Below are 17,335 nucleotides of genomic sequence, written 5' to 3'. Positions count from 1 at the left end.
CATCACTGTATGATGTCAGTATTATAAAAACAGGGGGAGAACCTTGAATATTGATACTGAACCCGAGCCCAGGGGGGTAACCGGATGTGTACATTCTGAAGGTGCCGTGTCTTCGGGTACATGTGAACGAGAGCGTGGCGGGTGATGGGGGGTGTTAGATATTTGGATGTGGCCCATCGCCGCTGATAGCGGACATTTCTGGACATCGCTTTGTGGTTTCTGAGAGTCTCTTCCGTGTGCCTGGATTCCGTGTGCCTGGATACCGCAGAGGGGGCTGATGAGCGACACTCTCTTCATCGGCTAGTCACCCCCAGCAGGCGTTTCATGTTCTCATACACCACGTAGCTAATGCTGACAGCGGGTATCACTTTCATGAAGTTCGGAGCGATTCCTCGGTACAGGCCCAGGAACCCTTCCCGAGCCACGATGTAACGGAACAGAGCTACCATGGACAGCTGCGGGGCGTCCTGGATTGTGGCTGGAAGAAAGAAGCATTATATGTAAGAATGAACACGGCAACTCTTATGGCGCAAGCTCCTGCAACATACAACATGTGACGAGGGGAAGAGACCGGCAGGAAATGATTTCCAGTGTTATATGAAAGGCGACATCCCCGTCTTCTTATATACACTATATTGCCTATTCCTAAACCTTGTGGACGCCTTCCTAGAAGAGTTGAAGCTGTTATAGCGGCAAAGGGCGGAGCCAACCCAATACTGAACCCTACAGACTAAGACTGGGGGGCCATTAAAGTTCATGTGCGTGTAAATATAAAATTGGCAATATAGTGTATGTGCACTCGGCTCATTCTCGTCAGCTGATGGCGTGTTAAAAGAGGAACTTTACCCAAATCTTCAAAATAACAACAAAGGCGTCTTCAGGGCTTGTTTCCCCCAGGCCGCGCGTCAACTGCAATGTCCCGTGGCCGGAACGCAAGGGATTGCATATATAAAGTCTCCTTGCGTTCTGGGGGGGGGAGGGTACATGGCAGTGCCGTTCAAGTCAATTTACTGCATGCCCTATTTTTTGCGATGCCACCGCACTGGAACGCAGGGCATTTTATTACCACGCGGTCCTGTGCGGCCCATGGTACTGCAGGCGGGGGGTGTGTCTGCAGTGCCAGTGTCTTGAATGGCACTGCCACGCCCCTTCCCGCCCCAGAACGCAAGGAGAATTTATATATGCGATCCCTTGCGTTCCGGGCACGGGACATGGCGGTAGACGCACGGACTGGTGGAAACAAGCCCCTAGCAATGTTTTAGTTCAAAAGTTTTTATTATTATTTTCATTGAGGCATATACAATGTCCATCTACATACTACAATGTAACAGAACAACATAAAACAAAAAGACAGTCTTCGGGATTCCTTATTTTTCCATCTCTAGTATCTGGTCTCAATTGTCGACACAAGCCTACCGTTTTTTATTTCGGCTCAAGCTGGCCCCCTGCCCAGCTTCCCGCTCTAAACTTCGGCCTTAGCGGAACTATTCCTATTTTACCCCCTGAAGATATACCTACGTCCCATCTTGTTATCTTGAGGTTAGCAATCACTCGACCGATGGTCTTTTCAAGTGTATTCCAGGCAAAAATGCTGGATTCTGATATAAAGGGGCCAGCGGGGTGTGGGACGAGCTGATATTTTTGAATGTTTTCACACGGTCCCAAAGGGTTAAAGAGTTAGAAAGAGTCGGGGCCATAATGGAAGGGCGTAATCTTGAAGGTAACCATTTCAATAAGTCTAGAGGCAGATCTCTAGCTGCCTTGGATTCCATGAGAGCCCAATCTGGTGGTTCCTCCGCTACATAAATAGCAGATAGCTGAGCTATCCGTGCGGCCCGATAATAATTATATATATTTGGGACCCCTAACCCCCCAGACTCTCTGGCGCTATATAGTGTGACTCTAGGTAGAAACATTCTCCAATTCAGCTCACTTTCCAGGTCAGCGATGTTGTCCTCGATTGTTCCCTTCTCCGGCCTTCTCCAAACTCTTCACCCTTATGTGACTAACCCTGTTAAACTCCAAACATTTGGCATCAACTGGCTAACACAGTACAATACTCTACTACTATAACGTTCCTAGATAAAGAGCAAGTCCCTCACATTCCCACCTTGTGCCTGCATGCGTGTCCTGACCAGGGCTAACGGGTAGCTGGCAATCTGCCCACATGTGCTGGATACGGTCCCACAAGCCAACAGGACCAGAATTCCTGGATTGGGGCTGCTGCCAGCTTGGTACCTCTGTAACCACGTGTTCTTCAGAGTCTGTGATGGGGAAAGAATCGGATGTTATTACAAAGGAAATTAAAAAAATGAGGCCAATAAAAAAATGAGGCCAATAGTCAGTCACCTGTGAACTTGTCACATCTCCCCCCCCCCCTTTTCCCCCCCCCCCCCCCCCCCCCTCACTATAATTATCTCGCATCTCCCCAACTATAATTATCATAGGCATTATAAGGTGCCTGCAGGTCCATGTATTATCATCAACACCTTTTCTGTACAACCCCCCCTACCGATCCAGTGTCCAAGGACTAACAGTCTTTGACTTTCTCTCTGAAGCCGTCCATGTACTCCACGAATATTCTCATTCAGCCCCGCTGACCTAACAAGAAAATATAATAATTGAACCCCCCTGCTGGGCTATTGTATAGGAATGCTCCGATACCTTCCCTGATACCGGAACTTCTGGTCAGACGAAGATTTCCTCTGACCGGCAGTGCTGTAAAGTAACATGGAGCCGGCTTCCCGTGCGATCAGGTAGCTGGGCGGCGAGTAAGGACCCGCCTCCTGATTGGCCGGGAAGCCGGCTCCCAGCATCGAGCCGGACAGAACAGCGGGCTCCTTCCTGATTGGCCAGGTAGCCAGTTTCCCGGCCAGCCAGCATCGAGCTACTCGAACAGACGGCTCAATGCTGATTGGCTGGAAAGCTGGCTTTCCAGTCAATCAGCATCGAGCTGGCTTTCTGCCAATCAAGAAGCTGCAAGGTGGGTCATTTACTTGCCACCCGGCTTCCTGATTGGCTGGGAGGCCGACTCGATGCTGACTGGCTGGAAAGCCAGCTTCCCAGCCAATACCCATTGAGCCGGCTGTTCGGCCAGGAAACCGTCTTCCCGGCCAATCAGCAAGGAGCCGGCTGTTTGGCCCGGATCGATGCTGGGAGTCGGCTTCCCGGCCAATCAGGAAGCCGGGCAGCGTGCAATGGTGCGCTGCCCGGCTTTCTGATTGGTCGGAAGCTGGCCAATCAGGAAGCCAGGAACCGTGTAATCATTACACGGCACCCAGCTTTCTGATTGGTCAGGAAGCCGGCTTCATGCTCCCATGTCACCTCATGACGAGGGAGCATGGAGCCGGCTTCCCGGCCAATCAGTAAGCCGGGAGCCGCGTCATTACACAGTGCCTGGCTTCCTGATTTGTCAGAAAGCCGGCTCCATGCTTTCTCGTCACCTAGTTATGAGAAGCATGGGGACGGCTTCCCTGCTAATCGGCAAGCCGGGTGGCGAATCTTTACACGCTTCCTGAATGGGACTTCCGGTATCGGTGAGTACCGAAAACAAAATATCGGTACTCATACTCGATATCGAAATACCAGTATCGGTGCATCCCTAGTATATAGGATTGTTAGATTGTAAGCTCCTTGGGGCAGTGCTATATAAATGCCTGTAATAAATGATTCAATTTTCAATTAAGAAATACAATTTGACTTGCATGTTAACCAGTGGGGGGCGGGGGGGACACAAGGGAAGTCATGATATGTGTTCAGCATTAAACGTACCTCGTACACTGCCAAGTCAATGCCTGCGTACGGCACGATACCCAGCAGGTTCGGAAGGTAGCCCTTAGAGAACGCTCTCACCCCCTCGGTGCGCAGGATATGCCGAGCGCAGTCTGACATCCCAGAGAACTGACCAGTGTGCCGGAGAGCCAACCGAGTCTTCAATACCTGGGAGATGTACAAAGGACAAAGACTAATTACTGCAATGGTTGCTGAAGCAATGCATTATGGGAGAGTAAGCCAAGTGCCTCAAACCATAGCAACTGACTGCGGTGTTCTAATTGGTTGTAATACCTACAACTCGCTCACTGTTCTTTGTGCTGTCGTACTTTTATGTCCCTCCTCACCTCCTGTATTCTGCTTTGAAAAAGTCTTTTTACAGAGCCCAATAGCTCAAGCTGAAATTTACACACACAAGTGAATGAATCAGAGCAGTGAGTCCTCCTCTCCTCTCCATACAGCTCCATCACAGACCTAACATCTGATAGGAGATTCCTGCTGCTGTGCTCTCCTAAAAAGCCGAACTCCAGAAATAACATAAGTGACACCCCCCCCTTCCCAGATATTACTACTCACGGACAACCCCCAAACCAAATTCATACCTTTTTCCAGCAGTCTTATAGGCAGTCCAATGACGTCACCAATGCGTTTACCTCTGTGGTGATCACCGTCAGCCCAGCCTGCATTATGACGCACCCCCTAGGGCAGGGGTGGGCAAAATCCAGCCCTCCAGCTGTTGTGAAACTACAAATCCCATGAAGCATTGCAAGATCCTCACAGTCACCGACATGACTCCCAGAGACAGATGGATCATGGGATTTGTAGTCTCACCACAGCTGGAGTGCTGGAGTTTGCTTCTGATCTAGGGGACGTGTTAATGAATGGCTGGGCTTACAGGAAGTGGGCAGAATGACACAAAAGTAGAGAATGTCAATATATTTTTTTATAAGGGGGAGGAGGAATCTAAACATTAAAAATACAATTCCTGCCGATCTACTTTAGCTGTAACAAAGAAAGCGGCATCCAGTGGTGTGGTGAGGACTGCGATGCAGATTATTTGGCAGATAAAATGGCTCCTTTATATGTATCTAGTCTCTGCATTTAGATGTTTGCCGGGCAGTTCTGGGAGTCCCGTGCTACCGATCACTTTAAAATCCCGTACAATAAAAAACAAATTGATCCAAAAACACTATGAAAGGTTATTCACACAAGGGTGAGGAGTTTGGAGGAGGCCGGAGAAGTGAACAATCTAGGACAACATCGCTGAACTGGAAACATTCTCCAACTCATCTCACTTTCCAGGTCAGCGATGTTGTCCTAGATCAGTGGTTCTCAACCTTCCTAGGGCCGGGACCCCTTGGTAACATTTGCCAAGTTGTTGTGACCACCAACGGTAACATTTAGGGATGACGCGGCTGCTGCAGCGACATCTGGCGGCGTGGCGGGAGAACTGACACTGCTGCGCTAGGAGAGGGCTGAGGAGGACTCTCACCTAGCACAGCAGAAATCACACAGCGACCCCACAGGTTGAGAACCACTGCTTAAAGGAGACAACGAATCCCAGACGGATACAACAAATCGCAGAAATAGTCCATTATACTATAATGTTCTATTGCTGGGATTTGTAGTCCTCTGTGGTTGGTGTTATTCTGCGATATAATAGGCGACCTCTGGCAAATCGCCATTCGACCCCTGACAGGGTCGCGACCCACAGGTTGAGAACCGCTGTCCTGGATTGTTATCTTCTCCGGCCTTCTCCAAACTCTTCACCCTTGTGTGAATAACCTTGATAGTCTGCAAGGCTGCGAACTGGAGATGTCTGGCAACTACAAATCTCTATGTGAAAAAAACAATGGCCGGGGAGTAAATACACACATGGCGGTCACAACAAGATTGGAGTTCTATGTAAGAACTCAGAGAGCACAGACTAGAGATTCCCCTCTAACGGCTCCATATCATCCCTCCGGGTCCTCACCTCCATTGGATATATGACGGTCTGTGCGATGGCTCCGGCCAACGACCCCGCAATGAACCTCTCTTGGACCCGCAGCGTTTCGTGCTGACCACGGATGACCTTCTTTATCTAGACAGGAAAACCAAGCTTGTTAGCGTTTCTTCTCCTGCGGCTACGTTTTATAAAGCAATCACCCTCATCACAACATATTTTACATTCTTTTAGACTTTCAGTGCCGGAAACAAGTCTAAAAAAGCATGTCCCTGACCTATAGCCTTAAAGAGACAGTGTCACCAGGCTCATACAGGGCCCAATGATAGCGTCCTTGTAATGGGGCCCCCTACCTGCCACTCCTGCTTCTGTCACAGTTGGGGACAATATCTGGTGGAGCATGTGACCTCCTTACATGTGAAAGTCCTTGGGTCTGTGAAAGCCCTTGGGTCTGTGAAAGTCTTTGGGTCAGTGAAAGCCCTTGGGTCTGTGAAAGTCTTTGGGTCTGTGAAAGCCCTTGGGTCTGTGAAAGTCCTTGGGTCTGTGAAAGTTCTTGGGTCTGTGAAAGTTCTTGGGTCTGTGAAAGCCCTTGGGTCTGTGAAAGCCCTTGGGTCTGTGAAAGCCCTTGGGTCTGTGAAAGCCCTTGGGTCTGTGAAAGCCCTTGGGTCTGTGAAAGTTCTTGGGTCTGTGAAAGTCCTTGGGTCTGTGAAAGTCCTTGGGTCTGTGAAAGCCCTTGGGTCTGGCGGTCTATTGCTAGGCCTGAGCACTGCCACATGACAGAGGGAGGGATGTCACTGCTGCCTCTAGCGTCTGACGTCAGTCGGCCGGCAGGAACAGCAGGGAAGGATTGACAAGGTGATTATCAGTACGCTGGAAGGGGTGGTATTTGCAGTTGCCTTGAATGGGCAAGGTAGCATTGTCTCTTTAAAGTAGATCTGTCATGAGAGAAGTATGGTGGCTGTCATTGCAGACCTTTCCATCTGAAATACCAGTTTCCTGGCTGTCATGCTGGTGCTCCAGGTTTCAATGCTCTCGGAGTCAAAGTTACTGAGCCAATTGCTGACAGCCAGCGATAGGCACAATACCTACCTTCATAAGGAGGCCAGCCATGGCAGCCCATATATTTCCCTAATGACAGGTACACTTTAACTTAACCCTTGAAGTGGCGGCACCTAGGGTTCCACAACCTGCAGTGCCTGCCCAAACCTTCCTGTCATGGGCAAATGCCAATCCGTTCCGACACACAAACCTTCGACGCAGCCATGTATTACCAGAGCTTGCTGCTAAGATCTGCCCCTACAGACTTCGAATGGCCCATGATTATGATGGGCAGCCTCACTGGCCAATAGGAATAGGCAAATATAGGGTGGCAGGAAGCTGCATATCTGGAGGAGCAACTTCACTAAAAGTACTTTGAAGGACAGCTCTATCTTTAACAAATCAAGTGAGCCTTCATCGACTGCAGCACTGTACTCATGTCAGAGTGGGCTTGATGTCCTGGAGAGTCTCTGAGAGCTTGAGGAAGGGGGAGCAGCACAAGAGAAGCCCAGGGAGTGAGAAGAAGCCAAGGTGGTGAACAGGGGGAGGGTAAATGCTTCCTAGTCAAGTGTAGGTAGATAGAAGAACCCTCCGCACACCTCACAGCATTCCCAGCCTATGCAACAGTGGTGCTCGCAGTGATGACCACGGATGGCGCCGTGCAGATACAAGATAGAAGACAAGGATCGCCAGCACTCAGCAATATCTTTCAATATGTCCATTTAATTGGACAGATTGTCACAATAACAAATGCCAACGTTTTGGGGCCACCCAGGGTCCCTTCCTCAGCGCGAAAAGGATGTGACAGGAAGACATCTTACTTGTTCATACGCCATGAATTTGATAGCAGACTCTGGAGCTATTTTCAGTACATTGATACCGTTCCCCCGCCACAGTGAGCGCAATCCTCCCTCTTCAATCATGGCTTTCACTCCCTTCAACATGGAGAGCCCCCCCTGAGATTGTTTTCCGTGTACCTGTAAAGATCACGAGAAAGATGAACATGTAGCAGTGACACAAGTTATGAAGAGTTCATCACTGTTATACTACGTGTAACCATTACATATTATTTCCTGTACAGATACAGTGCTAAGGTACAGCACGTCACAGAGCACGCACCTCCGTTCACACCAGTCCCTGCCCCGCAGCAGCTTATAATTTACAGGTACATTAACAAAAGGAGCAGCCTGGCCATATGTCACTCAAACTACCGGTATGCTTTTGGCCTGTGGGAAGAAACCAAATCACCTGGAGGAACCCAATACAAATGAAGGGGCAGCACAGTGGTTTGCAGCACTGGCTTCCCCGGTTCGAATCCCAGCCAGGTCACTATCTGCATGTTGTCAAAGTGTTTGTTTGGGTTTCCTCCCACACTCTAAAGTTATGCTGGTAGGTAATTTAGCTCCTGCCTAAGCTGGCCCTAGTATGTATAAGAGACAGGGACCTTACACTCACCGGCCACTTTATAAGGTTGGACCCCCTTTTGCCTTCAGAACTGCCTCAATTCTTCGTGGCAGAGATTCAACAAGGTGATGGAAACATTCCTCAGAGATTCTGGTCCATATTGACCGGATAGCATCACAGGCCCAAGGTGTGCCAAGAAAATATCCCCCACACCATTACACCACCACCACCACCAGCCTGAGCTGTTGATACAAGGCAGGATGGATCCACGCTTTCATGTTGTTTACACCAAATTCTGACCCGACCATCCGAATGTGGCAGCTGAAATCCATCAGACCAGGCAACGTTTTTCCAATCTTCTATTGTCCAATTTTGGTGAGCCGGTGCGAATTGCAGCCTCTGTTTCCTGTTCTTAGCTGACAGGAGTGGCACCCGGTGTGGTCTTCTGCTGCTGTAGCCCATCTGCTTCAAGGTTGGACGTGTTGTGCGTTCAGAGATGGTATTCTGCAGACCTCGGATGTAACGAGAGGTTATTTGAGTTACTGTCGCCTTTCTATTAGTTTGAACCAGTCTGCCCATTCTCCTCTGACCTCCGACATCAACAAGGCATTTCCGTCTACACAACTGCCGCTCACTGGATAGTTTCTCTTTTTCGGACCATTCTCTGTAAACCCGAGAGATGGTTGTGCGTGAAAATCCCTGCAGATCACTGTTACTGAAATACTCAGACCAGACCGTCTGGCACCAACAACCATGTCACGTTCAAAGTCACTTAAATCCCCTTTTCTTCCCCATTCTGATGCTCGGCTTGAACTTCAGCAAGTCGTCTTCACCACGTCTAGATGCATAAATGCATTGAGTTGCTGCCATGTGATTGGCTGATTAGATATTTGTGTTACCAAGCGTTTGAACAGGCGTACCTAATAAATTGGCCAATGAGTGTATATTGTAAGCTCCTTGAGGGCAGGGACTGATGTGAATGTGCAGTTTGTAAAGTGACTGCGCTATATAAATACCTGTATTTATAGGAAAGTAATAGGGAGCGGTTACAAGCTCAACGCATATAAGATCCTGGAAATGAAAGTAGAGCTTATAACGCAGTCATTAAAATCTCATGTAATCTTTAAAACGTGACTGTCATTTCAAAGGTTATTTTCAAACTTTCTAAATCAGCTTGTCAGGAAGCCGGAGCCAGAGCCGGGATTCTTTCACCGCCGTTTGCGCGTGTGCCTGGTGCAGCTAATAGAGTTGTATCACGTGCAGCGTCTCTGCGTAAACGTGCGGGCGCGCTGACGTGTTGTTTGAGTTTTTGGCGCCCTCTGGGCTATATAAGGCTGTTACTACCAAACCTCCTTTGCTGTCAGATCGTCAGCTTCCCTGTGTTCCTGAAAATGTTTCTGTTATCTTGACCCGGCTTGGCTTTGACCCTTCTGCTTCTCTCCAGTGATTAGACCCTCGGCTTGCTCCAGACCATCCTCCTGCCTCTGTACTGCGTAGCCTGTACCTTGACGACCTTGGCCTGTCCTGACTATTCTGCTATCCTTGCCCGCTGGACCTGCTACCATCTCTGCTACTCCCGCTCATCGGATTCAGCTACTACTGGCACTCCTGCCCCTCTGTGCCCCCGGCGCTCCTGTACCCATCCAGGTGCCCCAGGACCAGAGAAGTGAGAGAGGCCGCCCCCGACATCTCAGACTCCTCTAAGGTACGTGACACAGCCCTTTTCATTAAAATAATACCTGGTGATCCTTCCTGTCATGGGATGCAATGCTTGGTACCCATCTCCTAACTGCTCTCCTGCGTTGTCACCCTGTCGCATGTGCGTCCAATAGAGACCACAAGCGACAAACTGCAAAGGGTCCCAGAACACCAAAAATATAAGAGAGTGGTGTGGACTGTTTAGTTATCATGATGCACTACAATAGGTAGAGCCCAACCTCACAGGACACAATCAGCTTGTTGAATTACAACTCTCCCTGAATATTTATTTTGTTTTGGTTGGCATAAGGCGGAGTTTCATCCACTGACACCAGTATGGAGATCACCTTCTACCCCTCGGGACATCCTTCTATGGGGAATCCACTATGGGAACAGAGGTGGTGATGTCAGCATTGTACTGGATTCCAAGGAATACATGGAGAATATGGAGACCACTTTCTACCCCTCGGGACATCCTTCTATGGAGAATCCACTATGGGAACAGGGGTGGTGATGTCAGCATTGTACTGGATTCCAAGGAATACATGGAGAATATGGAGACCACTTTCTACCCCATGTGACATCAAGAGCTTCTGGTATCAGTTGATCTCCCTGGTTCCTCTGTTTTCAATGCATTCTTCTATGGGGAATCCACTATGGGATCAGAGGTGGTGATGTCAGCATTGTAGGGGATCCTGCCAAGGCATACATGGAGAATATGCTCCAGAGTGGAAAACCAGGATGGTCAGCTGATTGAAGATCCCTGATTATACCAGCAAGATCAGAGGCAAAGGACAATCTCCCTCTCACAAAAGAGGACAACATTTAAGACCTGTAGAGGGACCTCATCCTTCCCCTTTTCTATCCAAGAATAAAAAATACGTTTTAGGTAGAGTTCCTTTTCCTGTTCCAATGAAATAAAACGCATATCACACAATTCAACCAACATCAGCTTGATCGGCAGACTGTGACTGTAGAGAACAGCTTATGTCTAGCAATTCGATTGGCAGGATTGGAATCTATACTCGACCACTATTGCCTACCCAGTAAAGGTTAGACACCAATAATGTCGGCATAAAGACACGGGCTTGGCCAATAATAGCGTGCATTGTTTTAGGAAACTTGTGCAAAGAAAAAATGGGGGCTGCCATTTAATGACTTACTTCTGAAAATGTTGAAAGCCTGACTGTGATTGTGACTCCCTGATTTAAAGGAGAACTATGGGGTCAGGGCTTTTCCCCATAGTTCTCCTAAGGGTAATGGGAGGACACAAACTAGCGTCCTCCCGTCACCCTAAGCTCAGTATACCGCGAGCTGTAGCTCGTGGTATACTGAGACGTCGCAGCCGGAACGGATCCCGACAATTATGTCTGGATCCGCCCAGCTGCGTGAGTGACAGCTGGCTCTGCCTATCTAGAGGCAGAGCCAGCTGTACCCGCCCCCTCCCCCGTCCGTTCCGCCAGTCAGCGATGGAGGATTGGACAGGGGATGGGGGAATCCAGTCCCCCCCTTGTCACGGCTCTCTGTCAGCACAGGATCGAGAAGTGAGCGAGCGCCGGTATGTGTTCGCTCACTTCCCAATCTACTGAGCCGACATGTGACAGTTTCATTGTCACAGGTCGGCTCAGATTATGAGGATGAGGGAAAATCCCTCCCCTCATAGTTCTCCTTTAAATACTTCATGAGTCAAACAAGTACGCAGCAAAGTAAGGCAGAGCAAGATCTGAAATGCATGCTACTGCCAGGTCAGTGAATACAACATATCAGTATCATGTGAGCAGCATGACAGCCAAGCAAGTAACATTTTCAAAAGAAGAGGTCAGCAATGGCAGCCTCCAGGAATCAGTTTTCTATAAAGAATAATCATCCAACAGATGCAGACGCCCAGAGCTGCGGGTTGACTGCTGAAGAATGTCATGCTCACCTGCATTAGGACTTTTAACCTGTCCAGGGGAGCAGTTCCTGTCCTTGACACGGCTCCCGCTACAGCTCCCGCCAGCAGCTGCTTCCACCACATACCAGAGCGGATCTCCTTCTGAGAGAACTCATCCGGAACTGCCAGTGACTCACCTATATCCAACATCTGAGGAAAGATAAGACATACATTGTCATATTACTGCAGAAAAATAAACAATGATTGGCTCTACTTACAGAAAGGTCCAACATCTACCATAACTTCTCCCTGAGGATCACTGACCTCAAAAAAAGATCCAATATCATCTGTCATATAATAACACACCAAGGAACAATGACCTGTCCTACATGGAAAAAAGATCCAACATCAACCACTATGCAACTACGAACTGAGGAAAAATGGCCTGTTCTACATGGAGGAAAGACCCAACACCAACCACCATACAACTGAACACTGAGGAACAATGATATGTCCTACATGGAGGAAAGACCGAACACCAACCACCATACAACTGAACACTGAGGAAAAATTGCCTGTTCTACATGAAGGAAAGACCCCACACCAATCACCATACAACTGACCACTGAGGAAAAATTGCCTGTTCTACATGAAGGAAATACCCAACACCAATCACCATACAACTGAACACTGAGGAACAATGATATGTCCTACATGAAGGAAAAACCCAACACCAATCACCATACAACTGAACACTGAGGAACAATGACCTGTTCTACATGGAGGAAAGACCCAACACCAACCACCATACAACTGAACACTGAGGAACAATTATATGTCCTACATGGAGGAAAGACCCAACACCAACCACCATACAACTGAACACTGAGGAACAATTATATGTCCTACATGGAGGAAAGACCCAACACCAACCACCATACAACTGAACACTGAGGAACAATTATATGTCCTACATGGAGGAAAGACCGAACACCAACCACCATACAACTGAACACTGAGGGACAATGGCCTATCCTACATGGAGGAAAGATCCAACACCAACCACCATACAACTGCATACCTACGAATGATGGCCTAGAAGAATGACCTCTTCTACAAAGGAAATATCCAACATCAACCACCATGCTGAGGAACAATGCAGTTCTACACGGAGGAAAGGTTTCAAAAATAACCATCATGTAACTGCACCTGTTCTACAAGGTGGCAAAAAACAGAACATCAACCACCATATAACTGCACAAGAGCAACAATGACATATATTACACTGTGGAAATATCCAGCATCAACCACCATATAATGGCACGCTAATGAACAATGACCTGTTTTGTATGGTTGTAAAGACAGAACATCAACCACCATAAAACTGACCACTAAGGAACAAAGACCTGTTCTACACGGTGGAAAGATCCACCATTAACTGCCATAATACTGCACGCCGAGGAACAATGAATGACCTGTCCTAAATGGAGTTAAAAATCCTAGGTTAACTGTTATATAACTGCAAACTGCAAATTCTACATGGCGTTAAAATCCAACATCAACTGTAATATAAATGCACATCAAGGAACAATGACCTGTTCTACATTGAAAAAAGACCTAAGATCAACCAACATATAACTAAACCCTGAGGAACAATTACCTGTTCTACATGGAGGAAAAGACTCAACGTCAACCACCATACAACTGAACACAGAGGAACAATGATCTGTTCTACAAGGAGGAAAGATCCAACACCAACCACCATACAACTGACCACTTAGGAACAATGACCTGTTCTACATGGAGGAAACATCCAACACCAACCACCATACAGCTGACCACTGAGGAACAATGACCTGTTCTACATGGAGGAAACATCCAACACCAACCACCATACAGCTGACCACTGAGGAACAATGACCTGTTCTACATGGAGGAAACATCCAACACCAACCACCATACAGCTGACCACTGAGGAACAATGACCTGTTCTACATGGAGGAAACATCCAACACCAACCACCATACAGCTGACCACTGAGGAACAATGACCTGTTCTACATGGAGGAAACATCCAACACCAACCACCATACAGCTGACCACTGAGGAACAATGACCTGTTCTACATGGAGGAAACATCCAACACCAACCACCATACAGCTGACCACTGAGGAACAATGACCTGTTCTACATGGAGGAAACATCCAACACCAACCACCATACAGCTGACCACTGAGGAACAATGACCTGTTCTACATGGAGGAAACATCCAACACCAACCACCATACAGCTGACCACTGAGGAACAATGACCTGTTCTACATGGAGGAAACATCCAACACCAACCACCATACAGCTGACCACTGAGGAACAATGACCTGTTCTACATGGAGGAAACATCCAACACCAACCACCATACAGCTGACCACTGAGGAACAATGACCTGTTCTACATGGAGGAAACATCCAACACCAACCACCATACAGCTGACCACTGAGGAACAATGACCTGTTCTACATGGAGGAAACATCCAACACCAACCACCATACAGCTGACCACTGAGGAACAATGACCTGTTCTACATGGAGGAAACATCCAACACCAACCACCATACAGCTGACCACTGAGGAACAATGACCTGTTCTACATGGAGGAAACATCCAACACCAACCACCATACAGCTGACCACTGAGGAACAATGACCTGTTCTACATGGAGGAAACATCCAACACCAACCACCATACAGCTGACCACTGAGGAACAATGACCTGTTCTACATGGAGGAAACATCCAACACCAACCACCATACAGCTGACCACTGAGGAACAATGACCTGTTCTACATGGAGGAAACATCCAACACCAACCACCATACAGCTGACCACTGAGGAACAATGACCTGTTCTACATGGAGGAAACATCCAACACCAACCACCATACAGCTGACCACTGAGGAACAATGACCTGTTCTACATGGAGGAAACATCCAACACCAACCACCATACAGCTGACCACTGAGGAACAATGACCTGTTCTACATGGAGAAGACAATAATCCAAACCCTTTAACCAGTAAGGCCCCGAGTTATTTTCACTTATGGGCCTATAAATAAAGTAATAACCTAAACACCGCAACAAGAACTTACAATTCGCTCATAGAAATGACACAATGACTTCACTATAAAGTGAGTCTATGATCTATTTTTACATATATGTGAATGCGCTGAGCATAAAAGGGGTCATGGGGGGGTGTCTGCTACGTGAAGCACAGTTCTCCTTCATGATGCTGCATCTACCCCCCACCGATATACTCACGGAGGAATGCTTCCAATAAGTGACCATGTCTTCCATATTGTGCAGCGGACTCAACAGGAAATGATCCCTCCATTCCAGCCAATCGATGGTCAGCGTTCCGTCACGGTCCATGCTATAATCATAAAGGAACACTGCGTCAGGTCCATGGAGGCGTGGTCTGTGTAATGACCGCAAGCTCCACAAGGTGGCAGACACATAAAAGTCTTTATATTATTGAAGAGAACACATTTTTTTGGCTATAGTTCTCTTCTGGGTCCCAGGAGTAAATTTACTAATGTACTACTGTGACTAGGGATGCACCCCACCGACACCGGTTTTTTGGAATCGAGTACCGATATTTTTTCTCCAGTACTCGCCGATACCGACTACCGACACCGGTGTCGTGTGTCCCGATTATCAGAAAGACGGGCGGCAGAGCATGACCCGATGCCAGGCTTCATGATTGCCTGGGAAGCCTGGCCTTCTGACTATGTAGGGAAGCCGGGCAGCGGGTCTTGAGGTGCCACCCAGCTTTCTGATTGGTTAGGAAGCCAGGATGCCTAGTAACAAGTGAAGCTAGCTTCCTAGCCAATCAGGAAGCCAGGTGGAAGGTCATGACCTGCCCCCCGGCTTCCTGATTGGTTAGGAAAATGGCTTCACTTGTTGCTAGGCAGCCTTGCTTCCTCACCAATCAGGAAGTCGGGAGGCGGGTCATGGCGTGCCCCCGGCTTTGTGATTGGTTAGGAAGCCAGGATGCCTAGTAACAAGTTAAGCCGGCTTCCTAGCCAATCAGGAAGCCAGACAACACGTCATGACCCGCCTCCCTAATTGGAAAGGAAGCTGGCTCCATGCTCCCTTGGCACTGCCGGTCAGAGGGAGATCTTCCTCTGACCGATGTTCTGGTATCAGAGGTAAGTATCGGAGCATTTGGGCGAGTGTGAGTACTCTGTATCGGTGCATCCCTAACTGTGACCCAAAGTCAGCATATTAAGGGCTACTGCCTGCTATATGCTGACAGCACGGAAACATCCTGCCAATGTTGTTGGGATCCACCCCGTTGCCTGATTGACAGCTGGCTCTGCCACAGCCGGCTGCGCCCTCCCGGATCTGTCCTTCCAATGAGAGGTGGAGGAACAAAGAGAGGGGAGGTTGGAATACCAGCAGGGAGATTGTGAGCTGAGCGATCAGCAGTCACATGATATGATTATGTCACATGATATGATTATGTCACGATATTAGCGCAACGGTGACCTCCACCCCCACCTCCCAACCCAATCAGCTGCTGCTATAGCTACCATATATGTCACAAGGGGGCAGAGGGCGTCCCCACCGCAACTGTCGTCACAGATTGGGCCGGGAGGTGGGGGTGGCAGTCACAGTGTTTAGCGGGTTTGGGTGAACCAGGGATTTCCGCTCACTTCCTGTTGTGGCTATCGGACAGGAAGTGAAGGGACACAGATGTAAAAATAAGCCTTCGTTCTCTCACCTCAGCAGGATTTTGTGGGCCTGGTCCAGGGTGATATGGACGCCGAGGCTCTGAAAACATTCCTGGATCTCCGACACGTCGATGCGACCTGAGAGGGTGAAAGAGAAACGCACGGATGATACATGACAAGGATGTAACCATTGGCCTTCCCTCACTGCTGAGGCATGATCCCCTTCCCCTCTACTCTGTGCAGGAGGACTCCGCCCCTCCAAGGAACCCTGCCATGAAAGACACATGTAGGCTGCCATTGGATTTCTGGCAGGATCAATGGCCGTTCTTTGTACTTATTGAACAGATATAACAAAACGCTTTCAATGGGATCTTAAACAGACCAAAAGGGGGCAAATAGGAGAGACGTTCATTGTTGGGGTGTACATGCACTTTAAGAAACAAGAAGGGTTTATGCAGACATCTTGTGGTGCTGCTTTTTGCTTCCTAATCGAATTGAAGCCAACATTTGTCATTAGTTTTGGGGAGAGTAATGGAGAAATATAACCCGTCAGCTTTTTTCTTTGCTACATGTATCCCACTGGGGAGATTTCCCTTTACTTCCTATCTGACAACCACAACAGGAAGTGAGAGGAAATCCCTGGTGGTCAGCAGGGTCACCAGAACTAGGTGTCTCCATACTCAATATTGTTGGGCAGTCATCCAGATACCACTGCATACCTTTAGATGTCTAGTGGAGTCCATGTCTAGATTGGTCAGGAAAAGGGGGACCTACTCAATATGGGGGGGTCATCCAGATACCACAACATGCCTTCAGAGGTCTACTGGAGTCTATGTCTGGATGGGTCAGGAAAAGGGGGACCTACTCAATATTGGGGGGG

General features: G+C 48.4%; 1 protein-coding gene across 3 annotated transcripts in view; it reads right to left on the bottom strand.

Moving 5' to 3' along the window:
* Positions 1-276: 276 nt before the first annotated feature.
* LOC108794617 (calcium-binding mitochondrial carrier protein SCaMC-3-like) overlaps positions 277-17,335 on the bottom strand; it is a 19,195-nt gene continuing 2,136 nt past the window's right edge. For 2 of the 3 annotated variants that reach the window (XM_018565694.1, XM_018565696.1), the window contains 8 exons: positions 16,506-16,604; positions 15,041-15,152; positions 11,781-11,939; positions 7,576-7,731; positions 5,747-5,854; positions 3,772-3,939; positions 2,111-2,264; positions 277-478 (listed from right to left, as the gene is read on the bottom strand). In XM_018565694.1, coding sequence (XP_018421196.1) covers positions 294-478; positions 2,111-2,264; positions 3,772-3,939; positions 5,747-5,854; positions 7,576-7,731; positions 11,781-11,939; positions 15,041-15,152; positions 16,506-16,604 — 1,141 coding nt within the window. In that variant the 3' untranslated portion in view covers positions 277-293. The remainder of the gene's footprint in view (positions 479-2,110; positions 2,265-3,771; positions 3,940-5,746; positions 5,855-7,575; positions 7,732-11,780; positions 11,940-15,040; positions 15,153-16,505; positions 16,605-17,335) is intronic. The other variant, XM_018565695.1, reaches the window with a different exon arrangement.

The sequence above is a fragment of the Nanorana parkeri genome, unplaced genomic scaffold (genome assembly GCF_000935625.1).
Source record: "Nanorana parkeri isolate BGI_ZX_2015 unplaced genomic scaffold, ASM93562v1 scaffold874, whole genome shotgun sequence".
Lineage (NCBI taxonomy): Eukaryota > Metazoa > Chordata > Amphibia > Anura > Dicroglossidae > Nanorana > Nanorana parkeri.
Note: the sequence above shows the minus strand (reverse complement) of the source record. Positions and strands in the feature narration are given on the sequence as shown.